Source organism: Leucoraja erinacea, chromosome 9 (assembly GCF_028641065.1).
Source record: "Leucoraja erinacea ecotype New England chromosome 9, Leri_hhj_1, whole genome shotgun sequence".
NCBI classification, from domain to species: Eukaryota; Metazoa; Chordata; class Chondrichthyes; order Rajiformes; family Rajidae; genus Leucoraja; species Leucoraja erinaceus.
The window spans coordinates 9,382,664-9,407,214 of record NC_073385.1 but is presented as its reverse complement, the minus strand read 5'-3'; the positions used below and the strand labels follow the sequence as shown (position 1 = coordinate 9,407,214).

General features: G+C 47.1%; 1 protein-coding gene across 2 annotated transcripts in view; it reads left to right on the top strand.

The window, feature by feature from the left end:
• Positions 1–307: 307 nt before the first annotated feature.
• Positions 308–24,551, top strand: part of bcl11ba (BCL11 transcription factor B a) — a 185,730-nt gene continuing 161,486 nt past the window's right edge. Inside the window, exons 1-2 of one of the 2 annotated variants that reach the window (XM_055640098.1) lie at positions 308–791; positions 7,529–7,870. In XM_055640098.1, coding sequence (XP_055496073.1) covers positions 737–791; positions 7,529–7,870 — 397 coding nt within the window. In that variant the 5' untranslated portion in view covers positions 308–736. The remainder of the gene's footprint in view (positions 792–7,528; positions 7,871–24,551) is intronic. The other variant, XM_055640099.1, reaches the window with a different exon arrangement.

The window sequence follows — 24,551 nt, the reverse complement described above, 5'->3', positions numbered from 1 at the left end:
GAACGTGAAGTTTGCAAATCAATTATTTGTTTCCTTTCTCCTCGCCAATGGTCGGATCGCGAGCACATCTTCTGTCTAAATGGAGAGACAACTTCGCATCAAAGTTTCACCTGGAGAGGAATTAAAAAAAATAATGCATTTCCTCTCTCTCCCTCTCCCTCTCCCCCCCTATCCTCCTCCCCCCCCCTCCCTCTACACCTCCCTCCCCTCCCCTTCAACCAAAAAAAAAAAAATGTCTTGAATGCAAACAGCCCTTGATGCAAACACACATCTTTGCTGCAGGTCCCGCCTGCGTTTGTGTTGTGTGTGTGTGTGTGTGCGGGAGAGAGAGAGAGAGAGAGAGAGGGGGTGAGTGAGTGAATGGAAGGCTGGCTGGCTGTCTACAGTGTAATGCCTCTACCAGTAGTAGCCCTCATTGAGCTGACGGCCAATTCACCGCCTTGACGCTCAAGTTCGCGGGCGCGTCACGTCCGCACTTGAACTTGAATGTGTGTGTGTGTGTGTGTGTGTGTGTGCCGCTGTAATGTGTGTGTGTGTGTGTGTGTGTATGTATGTGTGTGTGCAATGTGTGTGTGGTAGCAGCTCCCTCTCCCTCTCTCTCTCTCTCTGACGGCGATCCCACAATCCATCTCCATCCGCCATCTTTGCATTATTTCCAATTTATTTTCTGTCAGGGGCTCTGATGAAGATATTTTTCTCTGGAGTCTCTGGCTTTCCGCTCCAGATGTGACCGACCATGTCTCGCCGCAAGCAAGGGAACCCTCAGCATTTAAGTAAAAGGGAATTTTCGCGTAAGTAACAACAACAAAAAAAAAAAAAAAAAAACCCACTCACTGTTTGCGAAAAAAAAGAAAAAAAAAGCTCTTTTCATAACAAAATATTTATTTTAATAATATGCATACATTTAAATAATATTCCGGCGTGAACGATATTGTTATTCTGCAGCTTGCTTCTCCTGTGAAGGGGAAATCTGAGGTGCATTGCATAGTTTGCAACAGTCAGGATGACAACAAAACGCTCAGAGTTTTAATTCTGCAGAGTTAGTTTTTCAAATCGATTGCAAGGGGAATAATTGCGCTGTAATATATTTCGGAAGGTTTTTTTTTTAAGCATATGTCATCTTCGGGGTATTGCATGCGGGATCTTTGCGTGTAGTAACTGGACATCGCTTTTTGCATATATTTTGTTGCAGTTGCATATTTTGCACCTCTTACCTCTCCTGTCTTTTTGATAATTTGCAATATTTTTTTTTTGCACAAACCCCCCCCCCCCTCCAAAAAAAAAAAGTTTGTGCTATTGAGAGTTGGAGCGAACCTTTTTATTGTTGTTGCATTGGTGCCCGCTTCTCCGTTTCAGCGCTTAGTTGCTAGTTTTTATTTTATTTCGGGGAGGGTGTTTATCTATCTTTCTATCTATCTATCTGTCTGTCTGTCTATCTGTCTATCTATCTATCGATATACAATATAATGTTTGAAAACTTGCAAGTGGCGCGTAAGCGGGGCTGCCAAACGGAGACAGTGGATGGAACGCGCCGGATCGCAACGTTGAAAACGTGGCCAAATAAGGAGAAAGTCGGAATATTTATGGTTTTTATTCTGCTAAAATTTAAATAAATATATTCCTCTCCCACCCCGAAAAAAGAAATAGCGTGAATGCACTTCGCTGCGGAGGCAGTCAGCGAGGTAGCCCCCTTTCAGCCGAGCGACCTTTTTTCTTATTGTTAGCCTGAAATTCTGGTGATTTTTCTTTTTTTCTTTCCTTTTTTGCAAAAATAATTGCTGCTGATTTTCATCCTTGCAACCCAAAAAAATGTTTCTCTTTTTCGCTGCTGTTTGTGTGCGTCTCCGTGCAAAGGTTGGAATCTCATTTATTTTTTTTGTTGTTGTTGGGTATCGGTTGCATTTTCCTTGCAAACTGGAGAAAGGTAAAAATGCGTTTAAGATAAGATGAGGGAATGCATTTTGTTAGTAGGTGTCAAAACATGCTTTAATGCAAGGTCTGCTTCGGCGGGAGATTAAACCCGAGACGTTTTTTTTGCTATTTATTGCATGTATTTTCACCTAAAAAAATAATAATAGAATAAACGCTCTTCTCTCTGCACGCTTCCGTCTTTATGGGGTTGAACGGCGCAGACTTCTTATGTGAGAAGATCTGTACTCTCACAAAAGGTAAATCAGTCTGAGACATTGCACCCCCTAATTTTCTGACAGCGCTCTGTTTTTCTTTCTGGGGAAGGGGTGACTGGAATAAATATATGGGAGTACCCCCTTTCTGTAAACGACTCCGGCCCTGATTTCAGTGAATGCTTTTTAAAAGCGATAAATACATTATTTGGAATTCGGAAGCCACGTTCAATATCTCTCTCTCCAACACCCCCCACCCTTTTCTCTCTTAAGTTTCATTTATTTAAATGCACATTTGTGGGATTAGATATTTCTCCATCCCCATCCCCCCTGAGCTTGCTCTTCCCTCGCTGTCTCTCTATCCCGAACACAGAGAAGGGATAGGAGAATAGCTCGGGGATAGCAGGAGGATAGCAGTCCACTATCCAACCTTTCACCGCTGACAAGGGGGGTTGCAATGTCTCCGCCGCTGCAGTTTCACCCCATTTTACTCGCGGTGCTTGCGACCTGCCTGCAACTTACACCAGACCTTCCTTCCCAGCGCAGAGTGCAATGCAATGGGTGCTTTCCGTTTCACGATTAAACCCTTCCCTCCTAACCCTGCAGCCTCGTCGGATAGTCTGAGTGGTGTGTGTGTGTGTGTTGTGTTGTGTGTTGTGCAAGGAGCGGGGGAAAGTGGGGTGCGAATGCCTTAAACGCAGCTTGCAAGGTGTTTTATTTATTATTATTTTTATTTTTTTCTTGCACGACTTTGCAAACCGAAACGTTTTTGTGTGTTTTTGTTGTCATTGTTTGCAACGTTAAAGCAGCCCGCTCGCTCACGGTGTGGGGTGGAGGGGAAGGTTAGCGAGCGGGCTGCACAGATGGGAGCAGGAGACATTGAACTTGGGCTTGCTTGCTTGCACCAGGTCTCCTTGCCTGTCTTTGTTTTTGCATAACGAGTTTGTAGGGGGTTGGGACACGGTGTGCGTTTGCAAGTATAACAATTTCCAGAGAGAGAGAGGGGGGGGGGGGACAAAAATCAGGTGGGATTATGCATGCAATTGGAAAATGCAATTTGCAAAAAATGCAACGCAACAAAATAAATATTCGGTCGGGTTTAGATAGTTGCAATTGTATTAAACTTTGTGTGCATGGCACCAACTTAAACGCGTGTCCCGCGTTGGGGAGCGGTAGCGATGCGTCGCCGCCGCTCGGGGGCGCTCCAAGTCAACTCATCACCATTGAAGCTCCTGGTTTAGCTCCATTGACCAGTAGAGCTGTTACCTGTGTTTCTATGTATGGGGCACATATCATACACCCTTTACATGCATGCACATTGCATTCTAGCATTGCATTCATTCTCAATGCAACATAGTTCATGTGTTTTGTTTGTTTGTGGACACCTCTCTTAAGAAGAAAAAAAGACCACCTTTTAATTTTTGCAGTTTGCCCATTGTTTCAGCCACCTCTTGAAACAACACGTTCAGTTTTGTTACAGACCAAAGGCATTGGTTCCAGAGCAACTTGAATCATTGCAGACAGAGGTTATAATTAAAATAATGGGTTGAAACATTCTTACCCCCCCCCCCCCCCTCAAAAAATATTTTGGTATTGTTTATTATTTTGAATTAATTTCAAGGGCTTGAGGCACATGCATAATGAAAATGTCATTTTGTTGAAAAAGATCTCTGTGTGTGGCGGAGAGACGAAAAAAATATTGGTCGTATATTTGCAAAGATACTTCTTAAGCTGCAGTGTTGTGGTCTATTTTTAATTGTGCGTGATCTGTGTGTGTGTGTGAGAGAGAGAGAGAGAGAGAGAAACGAGAGGGAAGGCGATATATGTATTAATTTCCGTTCAACTTTGCAACGGCGAGGAATTAAGACAGAAAGGAATTGTGTTCTGGTCAGGTTAGCTCCGTGGATTAAGAGATTCCAGGCCGCTGCGATGAGGAGGGAACACGTTTTACTTTGAAATGATCTTCCCTGTTTCCCTGCTTCATCGGTTGGTCTCGGGGTTGTAAAAAGCCAGAGCAAAAACACAAAAGTGCCTTAAGCAAGTTATTTGGAAATAAATTAATGCAGAGAGGATACACTTCAGCAGTCGTATACATGTCATTGAGTAGGTTAGATGAATATCATCATTTTCTTGCAAAAGTGACAGCAGATGTGGGAATTGATTAATAGAATGGCCACCAAGAGTATATTTGCCTCTTTTTGTTTGGGAGTCTTCTGATATTAAATATCGTAGATTTTATTTTGTGTGTCAAATGCAGATTTTTAAAAATGTATGTGTCGAGAGCTGGTGTCACCAGTGCGTGCTGCAGTATGTATGTAAAATATAGATCACTGGCCTAGATTTATGCAATAATTTTTTTCCCCTGCCCAGTAACACGTTGCAAAAAAATAAATAAGATCACACCGTTCACACAAATCTGACCATGCCTGCCGTATTTTTTTCTTGGAGGAGTTTCGGTGCTGAATAATATGCCTTGAAAACCTGTTAGGTCTTTTCTAATAAACCCCCACCCCCCCCCCGCCCCAAAAGAAAAATTGTACTCGTGAAATAATGAGGCTTCCTGTAATTCTGTGACAGTGCAAGTTGTTAAACTTTGAAGGACTGTCTGCGGAGAGCACTAAAACGTTACACGCTTGTCGCTACTATGGCCGGGGAGGCTGATGAATCAGAATATTCCTAGTCATGCTTTGTTTCCCAATCTCTCGTGCTCTCTTTTTCTCATTCTCTCTCTCTATCTCTCTTTCTCTCTCTCTCTCTCTCTGTCTCTCTCTCTTGTTCTCTGTCTCTCACTCTCTTCCTCACTCTCTCACTTTCTCTCTCTCTATCTTTCACTCTCTCTCTCCCTCTCGGTCTCTCGCTGCCTCTCACTCACTTTCCCCTTCTCCCTCTCTCTCTCTCTCTTCTCTCTCTCTCTCTCTCTCTCTCTCTCTCTCTCTCTCTCTCTCTCTCTCTCTCTCTCTCTCTCTCTCTCTCTCTCTCTCTCTCTCTCTCTCTCTCTCTCTCTCTCTCTCTCTCTCTCCCTCTCTCTCTCTTTCCTTCCGCTCCTCTCCACTCCCCCCCCCATCCCAATTGTACCTATTAATGTGGAAACGTGCGTGTGCACATTTTAAATTGAAATGTTCTTATTTATCAGACGCACCACCTAATACACTTGGCCAATGTATTTCCATGTCCAAAGGCAAACCTAGCTGTGGCCGTGGTGGGTTTGCTGAATGCAACTCTCCCGCACTCCACAAAGGGTCTTGCATGCCACCACTTGTGCTCGACGTTCTTGCATGTTTAAAAACTGCGCTTTAATTTTTGCTCGTTGCAATAAGCATTTTTTTTTGGTATCGCGCTGGGAGGGAAACCGAGATTCAGCTGGTTTCCATTCCTTCTCACGAGAGTCGGGGGGGAGTGGAGGGGGGGGGGGGGGGGGGGGGGGGGTGGAGGAGAAACTGTCGGTAAAATAAACTACTTTCATTTCCAAAGCAAACTGGGGAGGGCAGCCATGTGTATACCTTCCCCCCCCCTCCCAAAAAACCCCCCAGCCAATCAACCATGAGCCTCAGTAACTAACAAACGTATCCAATGCAGGGGAAATATGGAACGGTGGGACTCTTAAATGTAGAATTGCACTGAATTGAAGCAGGAAGTTGGGGGGGGGGGGGTAACATTTCGTCCAGGGTTGCGTCGATTCGGGAACGTCGTTCGAGAAAGTGCCTCGTGAGTCCGGGTCGTGGTTTTTTTTTGTTTTTTTTTGCGGATTTCCGTTCGAGCGTTGCTCATCCAAAATAAAAAATAATCTGCACCGCCCTTCACAGCGCAAGGTGCAGGGAAAATACGAAACACAAAAACAGTGAAATAAGGGGCTGCGTTTGAGAGGTGGGCTCGCCGGTCGAGCCTTTCCCTTCCCCGCTGCTCAGCACGATTGCAAATGAAATGATTCGAGAAAAAAAAAAACCCTTTTGTTTAGTTGCGAGAGGGGATGGCGTATCTGTGGAAGAGTTTGCGGAGATGGTACACTTTCTGTGCATTATAAAAATGCTTCATTAATCATTTATCCATGCAAACATGCATTCTCTTTATACTGATACGAACACATCTACACACTGGTAAATAACCACTCATTAACTCTCGGAGAAATCTATGCAACTGTAATAAATACAAAACGCACATCATACATCCTCACCTCCTCCCCACGCATCGATGAAATAAAATTGATATCATACCCAGTGGGAACCCTATATGGACAGGAATATAATCTGCCTGTGGTATTCAAATTTTGTGTATGATCGCAATGAGTTTCTTCCATAAATTGACACAGAGACGCATAGTAAACCACATTTATAGCACCATATAGATATAATATATATTTATAATTATGCTGCAGGGGTTATGCTTTCCCATAATGTGTACGGAGTGTGGTGTGAGGTGAATATTTGTCTAAAAACTGTCTCTCGTTTAATAAGTAGACAGAGTGACGCAAACAATTATAGCACCGAATGCAGCCAGTATGGGTAAAATATATATTCATAATTATAATGTAGGTATTAGGTTTTGTTATAATGTATATGGACTGTGTAGTGAGGTGGATATTCGTCTAAAAGGCGATTCTCGTTTCGCAGGTAGACAGTCCTGCTACACTGCATTTAATTGAATAGTCTGTAGCCTATGTAGATGTAGCTAATATTGCAGGGGTTATGTTTTCCTATGAAGCACATGAACTGTGTTGTGAGGTGGATATTTGTCAAAAAGGTGGCTCTGCTTTCAGTAATAGACAATACTCCTAAATTACATTTAGAGACCAGGATGGATATAAGACATATTCATAATTATATTGCAGGGGTTATGTTTTGTTATAATGTATATGGGCTGTATTGTGGGGTGAATATTCGTCTAAAAGATTACTTTTCTTTCATAGGTTGACAGAGCAGCTCGTAAACTAGTTATCTAGCACCGTATGCAGCCAGTATAGATATAATATATATTTATCATTATATTGTGGATATTATGTTTTCCTATGATGTATATAAACTGAGTTGCGAGCTGGATATTTGTCTAAACGATGGCACTTTCATAAATAGCACTTGTACACTACACTTATAGGACAATTTGCAGCTTGTGTATATATATATATATTATATATATTTGTAATGATATTATGTTTTGTTATATTGTATAGGGACAGTGCCGTGAGGTGTATATTTGTTTAAATGTGAATCTTTCAAAAATAGACAGGGCAACTACTTATTTCTCACCATATGCAGCTTGCAGATATAAATTATTTGTAATGATATTGTAGATGTTATGTTTTTTTATAATGTATATGGACAGTGCTGTGAGGTGGACATGTGTCTAAAATATGTCTCTCCTTTCTCCCTCTCTCTCTCTCTCTCTCTCCCCCTCTCTACGCCGGGAAGCAGAGGCTAACCATGTGGAGATGGCGAGTACAGACGAGGAGGATGCGGCGGCCATGGTGGGTCTGGGCAGCGGAGACCGTGACCTGCTCACCTGCGGGCAGTGCCAGGCCCACTTCCCACTGGCCGATATCCTGGTCTTCATCGAGCACAAGAGGAGGCAGTGCAACGCCACGGCCGTCTGCTTCGACAAGGCACTGGATAAACGTAGCCCATCGCCCCCTCACACAGAGCCCCGGAGGGTGTCCGAACCCGTCGAGATTGGCATCCAGGTCACCCCTGAGGAAGATGACCGTCTGCTAACGCCTACGAAAGGAATTTGCCCCAAGCAGGAACACCTTGCTGGAGGTAGTGTGTCAAAATACCATTCGGCGAACTGATAATGGCCTCTTTCATATTGTGTGTGTGTGTGTGTGTGTGTGCACGCGTGTGCAGGCGCGTATTGGTGCGCGGGTGTATATGTACGTGTGCGTGCGATTGAGTGCACGCGTGTGTGCCTCAGTCACGTGTCACAGAGGGAACGCAGGCACGACAATAGACTTGCGGTCTTCGCTGATAGACCCAGTCAGAGTTTGCGTTAAGTCTTTGCAGGATTTATCCTTTGAACGATCACTTCTCTGTACAAAGCTCACTGTCGAGAGGGGACAAACTACCTTGTATGCAAAACGCCTTGGCGTGTCCCTATCATTACTGTGTACAGTTGTCATGTTGTGCGTGCGAGTCCTTGTGTGCGCACATGCACACATTTTTATTAACAGGTTATATTTCACCTCCTGTGACTGCTGTGTGCATTTTTTATTTGAAGCATTTTGAAGGGTTGATATTTTTTATGTTGCACCACTATAGAGCAGGCTCCTTGGACACCTACAAACCGTTGACTATGAAACTTAGAAAGGCGATTACTTTAATTTATTAACAGTGTTGATTTTATTTTTTTTAAGATTTTTTCTTTTTAAAAGCAAGAAGTTTTTAAAATAAAAACTCAAGCAGTTTGTGCACCACCAGTGTTTTAGTTTGCGCTGACGTCTGCCAATATTACGTCTTTGTTTTGAGGATGATAATCCACATGCCTCCCTTGTCTGGGTTCTAGAAAGGGTCTGACCTGGTCTTGAAAGGGATTTTTTTGTTACCTGAGCCTCTTTCCTCCTGCCCCTGGAGACTCAGAAGGAAGTTTGAAGTTTATTCAGCAGAAGGAGAAAGCACTGTTAGAATGGACGCCAGGGGCTGAGGCAGCGTTGTCTGGGATTTCCTTGTTGTCGTTGTTTATAGGGGCTGAACATTCCCACTGCAGATGTTTGGGCTGCGTTTCCCCTGCCTGTCGGTGTGGTGATTCTCACACTGTAGTGGGAAGCCGGAACAACAAAATACTTACGTTGTGAAATCGGTTCAGTGAAGTTATGTCAGCACAAAAAAACAAAACACTCTTCCAGGCGGTGGAGTTGCGGCCTAACAGCGCCGGAGAGACCCGCGTTCGATCCTGACCGACTGTACGCCCTCCCTGTGACCCCCCGTGGGTTTTCTCCGGGTGCTCCAGTTTCATCCCACGCTCCAAAGACCTGCGGGAGTGAATGCCTGTAAAATTGTCCCCAGTGTGTAGGATGGACCGCACAGAGTACGGGATCGGCATGGACTCGGTGGGCCGAAGGGCCTGCCTCCACGCTGTATCTCGAAGGCCTAAAGTAAAACTGAGACGCGACCCTCCGGCAGCTTTCCCCCCCATCCTGACTTGCAAACATCTGGCCATTCCATCACAGTAACTGGGTCTGAATCTCGGGCCCCTCTTCTCCCTCACACTTCACTAGGAGATGCGCCGCGCTTTAAGAAGCTGTCTCACTACCTTATTCCTGAGGGCATTGCGGGACTGAATGCTTGGCTTGCGTTCTTGTCCCGGCATGAACGTCTCCAGCATCTGAGAGCTGCATCTTTTTAATATATTCCATGGTAACTGGGGAACTACAAGTGACGTTCTGGGTTAGTCGGTGAGTCAATGGTCCCATGATTTTGTGTTGGTTCATCAGAACTCTCGGCATCCCTGCAGGGTTTATGTGTATGTGTGTGTGCGTGTTTGTGTATGTGTATGTGTGTGTGCGTGTTTGTGTGTGTGTGTGTGTGTGCGTGTATGTGTGTGTGTGTGTGTGTGTGTGTGTGTGTGTGTGTGTGCGTGTTTGTGTATGTGAGTGTGTGTGTGTGCGTGTGTGTGTGTGTGTGTGTGTGTGTATGTGTGTGTGTGTGTGTGTGTGTGTGTGTGTGTGTGTGTGTGTGTTTGTGTATGTGTGTGTGATTGTGTGTGTGCGTGTTTGCGTATGTGAGTGTGTGTGTGTGTGTGTGTATGTGCGTGAATGTGTGTGCGTGTTTGTATGTGTGTGTGTGTGTGTGTGTTTGTGAGTGTGTGTGTGTGCGTGTTTGCGTATGTGAGTGTGTGTGTGTGTGCGTGTTTGTGTATATGAGTGCATACAAGGAACTGCGGATGCCGGTCACAGCACTAAGTGCTGAGGCAACTCAGTGGGTCAGGCAGCATCTCTGGGGAACGTTTCAGACTGAAGAAGGGTCCAGGCCCGAAACGTCACCTATCCACGTTCTCCAGAGATGCTGCCTGACCCGCTGAGTTACTCCAGCACTTTGTGTCCTTTTGTGTGAGTGTGTGCATGCGCGCGCACATGTGTTTGTGCATGTGTGTATTTGCACGCACGCTGGCACGCACACCAGTCTGCGTGCAGGAGTCCATGGCCTGTACATATTCTGCCCTGTGTACAGTTTAACCGTGAACTCAGGAATAAGTCTGTCTGCAACCTTCCCTCTGAAATGTCCATCGGGGGAATGGAACTGCATTTTTTAAATGCCTCTGAAGTCATTGTTTTCAGCACTGTTGTGAGTGTTGACATTCTGTTGGAGTTTATATATTTTTAAAAAATGATTTAAAAGCTCGAATGTGAAATAGAATGATCTTTTTAACCATTTAAAAACTTGTGGACTACAGAAGGAATTGCAACGTCCTTTTTTATTTTGGCGTTTGCGGGGTGAACTTTGAAGCCACCGTATGCGTTCATTATCTGTGGGGTTTGAGGTAACGTTGGGAGAGGAGGAGATGGTGTGTTATTGTTTGTCACTCGTCAGTAGTGTGAAGCAATGCATAGACTGCCCAGTCTCTCCAACCCACTGCAGTGCCTGTCAGCCTGCTGGTGATTCAGGTGCTAACGTCTGTTGGTTCAAGCCGGTTGCGAATGTGTCGCAGGGAGAACGTGGATTTTGACTCCATCTGTCTCCATGCCTTCACTGGGATGGCGGAACTGTGCGGTTTTAATGCATTTCTAATGAAATGAAATATTTCTCACCGCTGATGAGACGGAGGGACGTTTAGACTAGGGGAGATTTTTTTTTAATATACAGAGGATGGTGGGTGCCTTGAGCTGCCAGGGGCAATGTCAGAGGCAGAGACGATAGTGGCATGTAAGACGCTTTCATAGATACACATGGAGGTGAGGGAACAGAGGGGATGCGGATCAAGTACAGGCAGATGAAGTGGGTTTAACTTGGCATCATGTTCGCAACTAACATTGTGGGCCAAAGTTTCTGTGCTGTAGTGTTCTGTCTTCCATGTAATCTGCAGAAGGGTCTCGACCCGAAACGTCAGCTATTCCTTTTCACCAGAGATGCTGCCTGACCCGCTGGGTTGCTCCAGCCTTATTGTGTCTATCTTCGGTGTAAACCAGAATCTGCAGTTCCTGCTTACACATCTATATTCTACAGTCTACGTGGATGAGGGGGGGTGTAAGGTTACTGATAGTTATGATGCCACAATTAAGTCTGCTGCTTCTTCCTGATCCATGTGAAAGGGTTTATTTCTGTCAAGGGGCGGAATATTTTTTTTGTTCCCTTCGTGATCTGCCATTATCTTACGAGTTTAGTTTTGAGTTTAGAAATACCGCGTGGAAATAGGCTCTTCGGCCGAACGAGTCTGCGCTGACCAGCGATCCCCGTACGCTAGCAGTGTCCAACACACACTAGCGACAATTTTTACCAAAGCCAATTAACCTACAAGCCTTTACGTCTTTGGAGTAATTGTGGAAACTGGAGCCCCCCCGGAGAAAATCCACGCAGGTCGCGGGGGGGGGGGGGAGTGTGCAAACTCCGCGCAGACAAACACCCGTGGTCAGGATCGAACCCGGGTCTCTGGCGCTGTAAGGCAGCAGTTCCACCGCTGCACCATCGTGCCGCCCCTGTCATTGGATGGAAGGGAGCTCGCTACCTCTGGAGAATGCCAGTGCGTGCACGGGGCAGTGTGCGCTGGGGAAAGTGCCTCAAGGGTGTGCGTGTGTAAATGTGTGTTGGTGCCGGTGGCCTAACCCAGAATGAAAAAAGGCGCACCTCCGGAAAGGAGATGAGGAGGAGTTTCTTCAAGCAGAGGATGGTGAATCTGTGGAATTCATTGCCACAGATGGCGGTGATGGCCCAGTCTTGAATATTTTCAAAGTGGAGTTTGACAGGTTCTTAACTCGTAAGGGTGTCAAAGGTTACGGGGAGAAGGCAGGTGAAAGGGGTCGTGAGGGAGAGATAGATCAGCCACGATTGAATGACGGAGTAGACTCGATGGGCCGAATGGCCTCATTCTGCTCCTATGACGCACGAACTTACGGCTATGCAAATCTTCCTCCCACCCCTCCCCCAACCTTTCACGAACAGCGGCCATTTTATCAATACGTAATAGATAGAGCAGGAAGTGAGTGACTTCAACACCATGTTACATTATTCAAAGAATATCCTTTTAAACATTTTTAAATCATATTCCACCGAGCCAGAATGCTGAATGTCGGACTTGTCTGTTTTGTTTGTAGTGAGATAGAGGAAAATATTTTCTGCAGAACTTTGGAAGTGTGGCCATGGAGCTGTGCCAGTGGATGGCCTGTCGTGTGGATTCATATTGTTTGACTTAACTGGGAATGCAGCGCTGGTGATTTCTTCCACTGGGCCACCGCTGCACGCTTACAGATGGGGCAGGATTGTTGTTTGTCAGAAGCTGTAACGTTCCACCTCTGCCCCCCCCACCCCCGCTCTCTGCTCTCCTCTCCTCGTCCCACTCCACGCTGCGCACGCTCAGTCCCTCTCGCACGCGGGCGCTCTCGTTAACACCAGCACGCTGCTGGGCACACTCATCCACACCCTTGCACAACGGCACGCATTCTGCCACAAACATGCCTCACTCACACCAGCACAAACACACACACACACAGGCATGCACACATATACACACATATTCACACATATATATTCACACACACACACACACACGCATTCGCACACGCATATATCGCACACACACACACACACACACACACACACACACACACACACACACACACACACACACACACACACACACACACACACACACACACACACACACACATATTCACGCACACACACACACATATTCACACAAACACACACACAGAAACACACATATTCGCACACACACATACATATTCACACACACACACACACGCACACACACATATTCACACCACACACATATTCACACCCACACACACACACACACACACACACACACACACACACACACACACACACACACACACACACTGGGGCACACATCGGTATTCTCCAGCAGTCTGTGTGTGTGAGTGGGTGTGTGTGTGTGAATGTGAGCATGAGTGTGTGTATGCATTGTGTGTGAGTAAGTGTGTGTATAAGAGTGAGTGTGTGTGTGAATGCAAGCATGAGTGTGTGAGTATGCATTATGTGTGTGTGTTGTGAGCGAGCGTGTGTGTGAGCTTGTCCAGGCAGGGTTGGGACCCTGTAACTGGGGCACTCCAGAGTTGTGCAGTTTGCCTTTGCGTTTCAGTCTGGGGAAGTGAGTGTACAGCTGCAGATGTGTAGAAACAGCCAGCACTCAGCTGTGGGTCAACGCTGTTCTCCACAACCTCTCGGTCGCATTGCAACTTGAAGCCAGTAGCTAGTGCATGGATGGCAGCCAGCCTTGAGTAATCTGTGCTTGAATTCCCGGCCTCAGCATCAAAGTTTATTTATACAGGCTGGCCCCGATATACACATCCAGACGTAAAAGTGGAAAGCGAGATTTGTTTAAAGCTGAGGTGTCTCAACACCGGCCTGGTTGTGTGTGCGTGCGTGTGTGCTTTCATGTGTGTGTGTGCGTGTGAGTGTGTGTGTGTGTGTGTCTACGTGTGCATGTGTGTGCACGTGTCTGTGTGTGTGCGTGTCTGTCCGCACGTGTATGTGTGCTTGTGTGTGTGTGCGCGCGTGTCTGCGTGTGTCAGTCTGCCCATGTGCGTGTATGTGTTACGCATGAACTTGCATGTGTGCCTGCCTATGTGTGTGTGTTTGTGTGCTTTTACCGTGTTTGCAAGTCTGCGTGTGTGTATGTATGCATGTGTATGTATGCACATGCATGTATGCTTGCCTGTGTGTGTTTGTGTGTTTTTACCATGTGCTTGCAACTGTGTGTGTCTGTACATCTAGGTGCCCCCGTGCATCAGCATGCATGTGTGTGTATTTACACATTTCACTGCTTGTGTGCATTTCCATGTGCCCTTGTGCATCAGGGTGCATGCATGTGTGCGTATGCGGGGGTTCCCTCCATGTCGCTCTCTCCTGGTTTTCTCCCCCCCCTCCTTCCCCGTTGCCCACTTTTCTCCCCCTGCCCCTTGGTGCAGTTGTTTGCTACCTCATTTAATGCCTCTTCACTCGACTGGTCCATTGAAGTGGTGGTTGCCTGGGGGAGGAGGATAGATCCTTGTGAAGATCTGTAGAGCGTTGTAAATGTTATAGCTGGTTGCCCAAAGTGTTCGTTGACAATGACATTTATTTGCATTGGCTGTTGGATTGGACACCATTAGCAGCCAAATATTTATTTGCGTGGCTTTCAGGTTACAGATGGAGCAATGTGCAGGCTGCCTCTCAGCGCTCGCTGCACTGCTGCAAGGCATGTGAAACGAGGAACCTTGCCTATTATGCTCCCGCCATGGCCGAATGCCATCCCCTCCCACTCCACCGCCTCCACGCTCTTATACTCGAGGAAGGCTGAAAGGGAGGAAAATGGCCTCATGGCTCGCACGGTTTCTCTTGTTGTCAAATCGGCAAAACGGCCTGTAGTGCAGATAGCTGTAGACTCCCCCACCCCCTTCCCCAAACTCTGGGAACATTGGACGGGAAGTACGGGAATAGGACTTGGACCGGCGACAGGGGACAGTGGCGCAGCGGTAGAGTTAGCGCCAGAGACCCAGGCTCGATCCTGACTACGGGTGCTTGTCTGTACGTTCTCCCTGTGCCCTGCGTTGGCTGTCTCCAGGTACATACAGGTTTGTCGGTTAATTGGCTCCGGTGGGATAGTGTTGGTGTACCAGGGTGATCGCTGGTCGGCACGGACTCGGTGGGCCGAAGGGCCCATTTCTGCACTGTATCTCTAAGGCCACAAAACTCTAAATACCGGACAAAAATACCAGCTCTCCAATTCTTATCCTGTCCTGAACGGACAAACAATCACCATCCAGTGCATCATTAAATGGAGACAGAAAGCAGTATTGTTTTGATCTAATTATAATTCCTGCAAATTCTCAAATCCCGTTTCTTTTCTTATTTTGAGGCCATAACTGATTTATTTGCTTTACTTGTCTTTTGAGACCTATTTAAAGAGTACCTGTCTTTACCTATTTAAAGAGTAGTTTAGCTTGGTTCTATTTATTATTGTCACGTGTACCGAGGTACCGTGAAAAGCTTTTGTTTCCGTGATATCCAGCCAAGGAACAGAGTATGCATGAATACAATCGAGCCATCCACACTGCACAGATAAAGGATAAATTGTACAGCATCTAGTGCAGGATATAATTTGGAATAATTCTCTGGGCAGGGGATCTCTCCATTTATATTTAAGGGGCCTGTCCCACTGTACGAGGTAATTCAAGAGTTCTCCCGAGTTTCCCCTGATTCGATCTCGGAGAATTACGGTAATAGCCGCTCGTAGGTGCTCGGGGCTCTCGTGGACATTTTTCACGGTGCTGAAAAAACTTCACGAGTTACCGCGTTTCCCGAGAACCTGCCGTTAGCGTTACGAGCTGCTACGGGACATCCACGAGCTCCGACGTACCCGCTACGTACATTCTACGTACTTACCACGAGTTTGATTTTTTTTTAACTCGGGAGAGCTCTTGAATGAACTCGTACAGTGGGACAGGCCCTTAAGAGCACGAGACATTGGTCAGAATCAGGCCATTCGGCCCATCAAGCCTGCTCCACCTTTCGATCATGGCTGATCAATTTTTCCCTCTCAACCCCATTCTCCTGCCTTCTCCCCGTAACCTTTGACACCCGTACTAATCAAGGATCTGTCTATCTGCCATCTGTGGCAATGAATTCCACAGTTTGACCACCCTTAGCTGATGGAATACCTCCTCGCCTTTCTAAAGGCACGTCTTATATGGGACAGATTATACTTCATTTTTTGGACGTTAAACCTGGTTGCTGCCGAATTGTGGGTGCTCAGTTTTCAGAATTGGTTGCTGGTTCCAGTAAATTAAGCTGAATGCTGGCACCTTGATTGGGGAGTTTATTGTTGTGTTTCAGTTCTCGGGGAGCTGCCGTGCATCTACAGGAGAGGCTTTTGTCTTTCATAGGACAAGTCACTGTCCTGGTCCAAAGGCCTTATTGCAGGCTGATCTCGGGTTTTCTTGCATAGCAACAGAAGTTGACCTTGGTACAAAAAAGGCTGAATGTGGATTGAGATAAGTACTTCCAGCATGTGGACTTTGGACTTTGGACGGGACCTTTTTATTTGTCAATGGCACCAAATTGATCGGGTTGATGCACAGAGTAGGTGAATCGAGGACCAGATGACACAGGTCTAAGGGGAAAAGATTTAATAAAGACTGGACTTGGGAGCTTTTTATTTGTAAATGGCACCAAAATATGGCGACTGTGCACTTGTGTGTTGTCCAAAAGAATTTCACTGTGTTGAACCATCGAGCCATTGTACTTTTGAACATTGATAAGCTTCTGACCAGTACACTTTGCCCAGCATTTTGGCATTATCAAGAGAAGCAAAAATGACCATCACGTCATTCAGTGTAGGATTCTCCCGACCCAAGAACAGGTTAAAATTATAGAGCCATTCCGCAGTAATCTTATCAAGATTGTGATGTTAGTCACAAGGTCATAAGTGATAGGAGTAGAATTAGGCCATTTCGTCCATCAAGTCTACTCCGCCGTTCAATCACGGCTGATCTATCTCCCCTCTCCTAACCCCAGTCCCCTGCCTTCTCCCCATAACCCCTGACACCTGTACTAATCAAGAATAGATCTCTCTCTGCCGTAAAAATATCCACTGACTTGGTCTCCACTGTCTTCTGAGGCAAATAATTCCACAGATTCACCAACTTCTGACTAAAGAAGTTCCTCCTCGTCTCCTTCCTAAAAGAACGTCCTTTAATTCTAAGGCTATGACCTCTGGTCCTAGAGGAAACATCCTCTCCACATCCACTCTATCCAAGCCTTTCACTATTCTGTGTTAGTAGAAGCCAAATTAAGGCCCATGATGACTTAATGAAGTCACGCCATCCACTTGGCCTGGTCACTGTGATCATCGCATAGAGATGATGTCCGCCGTTAGAACAAAACAGCGTAAATGTCAGGATACAGTGAGCGTGCGGATGAGTTACAGAGAACAGACTCAGAATACACCTCTCAGCCTCTGTTCTCGACAGACCACACTTGTTTGCCTGTAACGCATTGGTATGTTTTTTCCCCCCAGTGTCGTGAGTATTGTACTTGTGTCTGTGAAATCCTTTGTAAATTATAACCTCTGTAGAAGTTACTCGTTAGAAATAAAGGTGCTTCAGTTAAAAAATCTAACAGTGTTTAAACTGCTTCGTTAACTGGACTTAACTCCTCGTTGGTTGGGAAGGGGAGGGTGAGGTGACCCACTGCCCAAAATGGTGATTGTTGATAGCTACTCCGCATTCAGGTGACAGACTCCAGATTAGTGCAGTGAATCAGTCTTTGGCATATGGCTTGATATAATAATAATCTGTCTAAAGCTAGGACAGTTGTAGATACTTCTAACAGATACTTCTCACATAAGGTTCGGACTCTAGGAAGAGTCATCACACTCAGTATCATCACACTCAGAAGTATACACAGTGCAGCAGTAGGCCGCTCGGGTTCCAGCCACTGATTACACCACAGCATCTGCGACCTTGGCATTTTCCACTGAATTGTTATAAACCTCCAGACTCGGGAAACAAGAGGGGACGGCGCGGCGGTGCAGCCGGTAGAGCCGCTGCCTCACAGCGCCAGAGACGCCGGTTCGATCCTGACCCCGGGCGCTGTCTGTGTGGAGTTTGCACGTAAACCCTCTGTGACTGCGTGGGTTTCCACTGAGTGCTCCGGTTTCCTCCCACCCTCCAAAGGAATTGCAGATTAATCTGCTCCGGCCAAAATTTGGAAAATCTTCCCGGGTGTGTAGAGGATGTTGCGAGCGTACGGGGTCATCGGCGGTCAGCTAGGTGGGCCGAAGGGAAAGTTAGATGTCAACAGTGACTGGGTGTGCATGTGGGCCAGTGTTCCTGGCCGGGCAAGTCTAATTAGCCTTTTGTGTTTGCAATCTGCCAGCTCTCAACACCAGGAATGTTGGCAAACACTCTTGACTGTATAAGAGGCTGCCCCAGCCCAGATAACTTGACGTGGATTAATGAGGCTACACAATGCACTGGATTCCCGAGCTGCCCCCTCTCCTCATTAAAAGACATCTCCCGCAATGGAATGGAAGCCGGGGACCGCGTCCTCTTGGGTTTCTGGGACTGTGCTGAGATTGGGTATAAAATCACGAGAGGGTAGATGCACAGAGTCTCTTGCCCAGAGTGGGTGAATCGAGGAGCAGAAGACATAGGTTTGAGGTAAACCTTCACACAAAGGGTGGTGGGTGTATGGAACAAGCTGCCAGAGGAGATGGTTGAGCTGGGACTATCCCGACATTTAAGAAACATTTAGACAGGTACATGGATAGGACATATTTGGAGGGATATGGACTGAACGCGGGCAGGTGGGACTAGTGTAGCTGGGACATGTTGGCCAGTGTGGGCAAGTTGGGCTGTAGGGCCTGTTTCCACACTGCATCACTCTATGACTCTATGCTGGATGGCCAGTTGTCCTTAGCGCCCTTGGTTTGTTGGGGGAGAAGAGCCACAATTCTTGTCACTGCCTCTGTGGGAGGTCCCTTGTGTTTTACCTTGGTCTCCTTTTCGAGTCATGGAGTCATACAGCATGGAAACAGGCCCTTCGGCCCAACTTGCTCCTGCTGACCAAGATGCCCCATCTACACTACTCCCACCCGACCGCATTTGCCTCATATCCCTCTAAACCATTCCTGAATTGAATCCGCACTTGTCTCTTGTTGAATGAAGTCCTGACATTGTTGATGTGGAACACCTGTCCACGTTCTCCAGAGATGCTGCCTGATCTGCTGGGTAACTCCATAACTTTGTGTCCTTTTGTGTAAACCAGCGTCTGGTGATCCAGCACCAGGTGTCAGAGGTTACGGGCAGAAGGCAGGAGAATGGGGTTAGGAGGGAGAGATAGATCAGCCATGATTGAATGGTGGAGTAGACTGGATGGGCCGAATGGCCTAATTCTACTATTCCTTATGATCTGCAGTTCCTTGATCTACAACTTCAACAGAATATTATCGTCTATTATGGGGGGGGAAGGGGAATTGAATACATAAATAGCTAGACAGCCACAAAGTGCTGGAGTAACTCAGCGGGTCAGGCAGCATCTCCAGAGAAAAAGGAATAGGTGGCGTTTCGGGTCGGAACCCTTCTTCAAGCTGGAGAATGGATTCGACCTGAAACATCACCTATTCCTTCTCTCCGGAGATGCTGTCTGATCCGCTGAGTTCCTCCAGCATTTCGTTTCTACCTTAGGTGACCAGCGGAGACGGGCTTGAGCTAATTAGCAAAATAATTGGAAGTGACAAAAGATCATAATGGCACTAGGGTCCACTGAGTGTGCTGGCTCCTGGCAGAGGCCCATCATTTAATCCATGTCCTGGCTTTAAACGGGCCTAAAAATTATTTTCTTTTTTCTTTCAATTTCTTAAAATTCCGACGAATTCTCTTTCCATCCTTCCACTTTGTGAGTCCTAACAAGTCTCTCCCTCAACAAAGAATGTTTCTCACGCAGTGAGTGGTTAAGATTTGGAATTCGAGGCTTCCAAGTGGGACAGGGACAGAGTGAGTTATTCACACACAGGGTGTGGGCATCACAGGCAAGGCTAGTATTTATCAGCCATCCTTAATTGCTGCCTTGGAGGTGGTGGTGAGTCATCTGGAAATGCCGCAGTCCTTCTGGTTAAGATCTCTCAGATTCTTTTTAGACGTACAGCGCGGAAACACGCCCTGCGGCCCACCGAGTCAGCGCCGACCACTCGTACACTAACTCGCACAAACCAGGGACAACTTTAGAACTTACCCGAGCCAAATTAACCAACAAACCCGCACGTCTTGGGAGTGTGGTAGGGGACCCGGAGAAAGTCCCACGCGGTCACGGGGAGAATGTACAGACTCCGTACAGGCAGCACCCGCAGTCAGGATCGAACCCAGGTCTCTGGCGCTGTGAGGCAGCAACTCTACCGCTGCTCCACCATGCCGCCCGATCGGCAAGTGGACCCTTTTGAAAAGGGAATGGGATGAGCAGAGCCTGACAGCGCAGAAACAAGCCCTTTGGCCCACCACAGCCGCACCGACCATCAAATACTCATGAAAGTGCTCAAATGACCTTGTTCCCAGGCTTGCCGGAAAGAGCTGGAGAGTTCTATTAAAGGGATGATAAATGTGATGGGCTGAATGGCCTTGATGATTTTATAGAGGGGCGTTGCACTAAATTGACAAAGAAAGTAAAAGTCAAAGCACGCATGTAGTTCTCTGTGGATAGTCTCAGCAATCTGTTCTTCAACAAGAGTGGCACAGTGACACAGCGGTCAAGTTGCAGCCTTACAGCGACCTGGGTTCAATCCTGACCATGGGTGCTGTCTGTGCAGAGTTTGTACCTTCTCCCCATGCCCAGAGTGGGTTTTCTCCAAGATCGTCAGTTTCCCCCCACACTCCAAAGACGTGTCAGCGTTTGCAGGCTGATTGGCTGCGGTGTGTGTAGGACAGCGTTAGCTTGCGGGGATCTCTGGTCGGCACGGACCCAGCGGGCCGAAGGGCCTGTGTCCGCGCCTTCCCTCTGAACTAAACCAGAACTAATCATTAACAAGTCAGAAAGAACTGCAGGTGCTGGTTTAAATTTAAGGTAGACACAAAATTCTGGAGCAACTCCGTGGGACAGGCAGCATCTCTGGTCAGAAGGAATGGTCGACGTTTCGGGTTGAGACTGAAACGTCAGACTGAAGACGGGTCTCGACCCGAATCGTCGCCCATTCCTTCTCTCCAGAGGTGCTGCCTCACCCGCTGAGTTACTCCAGCATTTTGCGTCTACCTTCAAATATAATCATTGTTCCGCCATTCAGTCGGGAAAATGATCTATTTATTTTTTCTTGCAAACAACAGGAGCCTCCACTGTAGCAGTCCAGATCACCGGCTGGGTTTACAATAGACTGCAGTAAAATAATGTTAAGCTGAATTTCTTCAGTCAACGTTGGAGAACGGCAGACTTGAAAGCCTGTCTTGCAAAGCCCAAGATACCTTCTTACACTTCACTTTGTCACATCTCAGCGAGGACCCAACCACACACTAAATCTTTAATATGGAAAGCTACTTCCGTTCTTCCTTCCTTTATAAACCCCCTGGTCCTCGGCACCTGCCAGGTGGTGTTTGCAGACACTTCTCTCACTCTCCCGTAATATCTCCTTCCTGATTGTACTCGTGTGACTGGCGAAGCGGTTTCTCTCCTCTCCCGGTCCCTCAGAACAGCCGTAATTATCGTTGTCACTTCGCTCGTTGGCGTCAACCTCTGAAGTGATTTTGCCACTCGTTAAATTTGCGCTGTTCTCAGAGGCTGCCGGCGTTGGGAGGATTGGGGAAGGAAAAGTCGAGGCTTTTCTTCTCCACCTTCAATCCCGTTCCGTTGCCAAACTCGGAAGAGAGCCCGTCGTCCACAAGCTGTCGGCTTTAGTAGCAAAAGGACACAAACTGCTGGAGTAACTCAGCGGGTCAGGCAGCATCTCTGGCGAATGTGCATGGGTGATCTTTCAGGTCGAGAACCTTCTTTAGACTCTCCTTCAAAAGCTCATAATTGATCCGAGCAGACACTTACATTTCTATGCAAACATACATATGACACACACACACACACACACACACACACACACACACACACACACACACACACACACACACACACACACACACACACACACACACACACACACACACACACACACACACACACACACACACACACACATACATACACATGTGTGTGGGTGTGTAAATATGTATATATAATTATGTGTGTTAATGTATGTATGTATATATCTGTGTGTGTATATATATATGTACACACACATGCATACATACACATACGGCACGGTGGCGCAGCGGTAGAGTTGCTGCATTATAGTGAATGCAGCACCTGACACCTGGGTTCGATCCCGACAACGGGTGCTGTCTGTACGGAGTTTGTACGTTCTCCCCATGACCTGCGTGGGTTTTCTCTGAGATCTTCGGTTTCCTCCCACACTCCAAAGACGTACAGGTTTGTAGGTTAATTGGCTTGGTGTAAATGTAAAAATTGTCCCTAGTGGGGGACACTAGGCGGGGACCTGGTGGGCCGAGAAAGGGCCTGTTTCTGCGCTGTATCTCTAAACATAAAATCAAACAAAGGAAAATACTTCAAAAAGATAAAACCAACGTCCGCAAGTCTCTGCAGTTCTGAGCATATTTTTGGAGGTTGTAGTGTTTAGTAACCTGACATTGGTGGGGAATAAGCAGCTCCTGCACCTGGACGTTACAGTTTTCAGGCGTCTACCTTCTTCCCGGTGGCATTGGTGAAATGAGGGAGTGTGGCCAGGGTGGTGTGGGTCATGGTGATGATGCTGGCTGCCTTCTTGAGGCAGTCACTCAGCCACAGATTCGCCTGCTCTTTCCACAGCGCATCAACAACAGACAACAGACAATAGGTGCAGGAGTAGGCCATTCGGCCCTTCGAGCCAGCATCACCATTCAATGTGATCATGGCTGATCATCCCCAATCAGTACCCCGTTCCTGCCTTCCCCCCATATCCCCTGACTCCGCTATCTTTAAGAGCCCCATCTAGCTCTCTCTTGAAAGTAACCAGAGATATTGCCTCCACCGCCGAGAATTCCACACTCACAACTCTCTGTGAGAAAAAGTGTTTCCTCGTCTCCGTTCTAAATGGCTTACCCCTTATTTTTAAACTGTGGCCCCTGGTTCTGGACTCCCCCAACATCGGGAACATGTTTCCTGCCTCTAGCGTGTCCAAACCCTTAATAATTTTATATGTTTCAATGAGATCACCTCTCATCCTTCTAAACTCCAGAGTGTATAAGCCCAGCCGCACCATTCTCTCAGCATATGACAGCCCCGCCATCCCGGGAATTACCCTTGTAAACCTACGCTGCACTCCCTCAGTAGCAAGAGTGTCCTTCCTCAAATTAGGGGACCAAAACTGCACACAATACTCCAGGTGTGGTCTCACTAGGGCCCTGAACAGTGAAAGCACCTGAGGTTACCGAATGAGATGATAGCTCGGCAGGATTGCGAATGTACGGGTTCCAGAACGTACGTTGTAATCAGATAGAATGTGTTTTTCACATTGATGTGGAAGTTGCCAATCCGGTTTGGCGATCGTTCAAGCCGAGTTATGAATAGCAATTTATTGGAAATTTCATGACGTGGAAATTGTTTGCATGGTTTAAAGGAAGAGAGGTATGCCCCGTCCGCGTTTGTTATTGCGGGGGATATCGTCTCCTGCCGCTCCTCTGGCTTGCCCTGACGCTTATTGTCAGCACCCAAGTCAAAATATCGCAACTGCAGCCCCGCTCGTAGCGTTGACCCAGGCCAAACTAGACTTGTGGCCTCACTGGAAACGGAGCAGACTTTAACCGCATGCCCCACGCTGATGTCAACGGACTTCTCCTTGTAACACAGGTCAACCCAAAGGCCAAGGCTTGGGGGTCTTCCATCAGCCTTGAAGAACAAGGAGTGGGTTGGGGTTTAGCGGGGGTGGGGGGAGGTCCTACACAGGAAGCCAGGTGGGATATAACCAACAGGCAAAGTAATGTGAAAATGGTGGACCTGTGACTAAGCGTGTGGTAACAAGGGTCAAATAACAGGCCCCCTCAACGCAACCTGCCCCCAATATATACTGCCAACTTCAAGCAACCCTTGCTCACCCTCTCACTCCATCCTTCCCCCATCCTAGTTCTCCAAACAGTCCGACTGTCTTCCTGATTACATTTTATCTTTCTATGCTTCGTTGTCAACTTCCCCCTAGCTAACAAAGATTCCCCTTTGAGCTTTGTCCCCTTTGATCTCTCGTTTTCGCACCTTACCTTTCCATACCTCTGGGTCTCCCCTGACTCTCGGTCTGATGAAGGGTCTCAACCCGAAACGTCTCCCATTCCTTCTCTCCAGAGATGCTGCCTGTCCCGCTGAGTTACTCCAGCATTTTGTGTCTGTCTTTGATGTAAAGCAGCATCTGCAGATTCCTCCTCCCCATTATAAGTTAATTGGTAGATAACATTGACTGCTTTTACCTCTACAATCTATGCTCCAGTTGTTTGGAAGATGACAGCAGTGGGAAATTAGGAGCAGTACCTCTTAGGGCTAACGGAATCAAGGGGTATGGGGAAAAAGCAGGAACGGGGTACTGATCTTGGATGATCAGCCATGATCATATTGAATGGCTCGAAGGGCTGAATGGCCTACGCCTGCACCTATTTTCCATGTTTCAGTCAGGTTTGCAGCGGTAGAGCCACTGCCTCACACTGCCAGAGTGGCCGGGTTCGATCTTGACCACGAGAGCCGTCTGTGTGGAAAT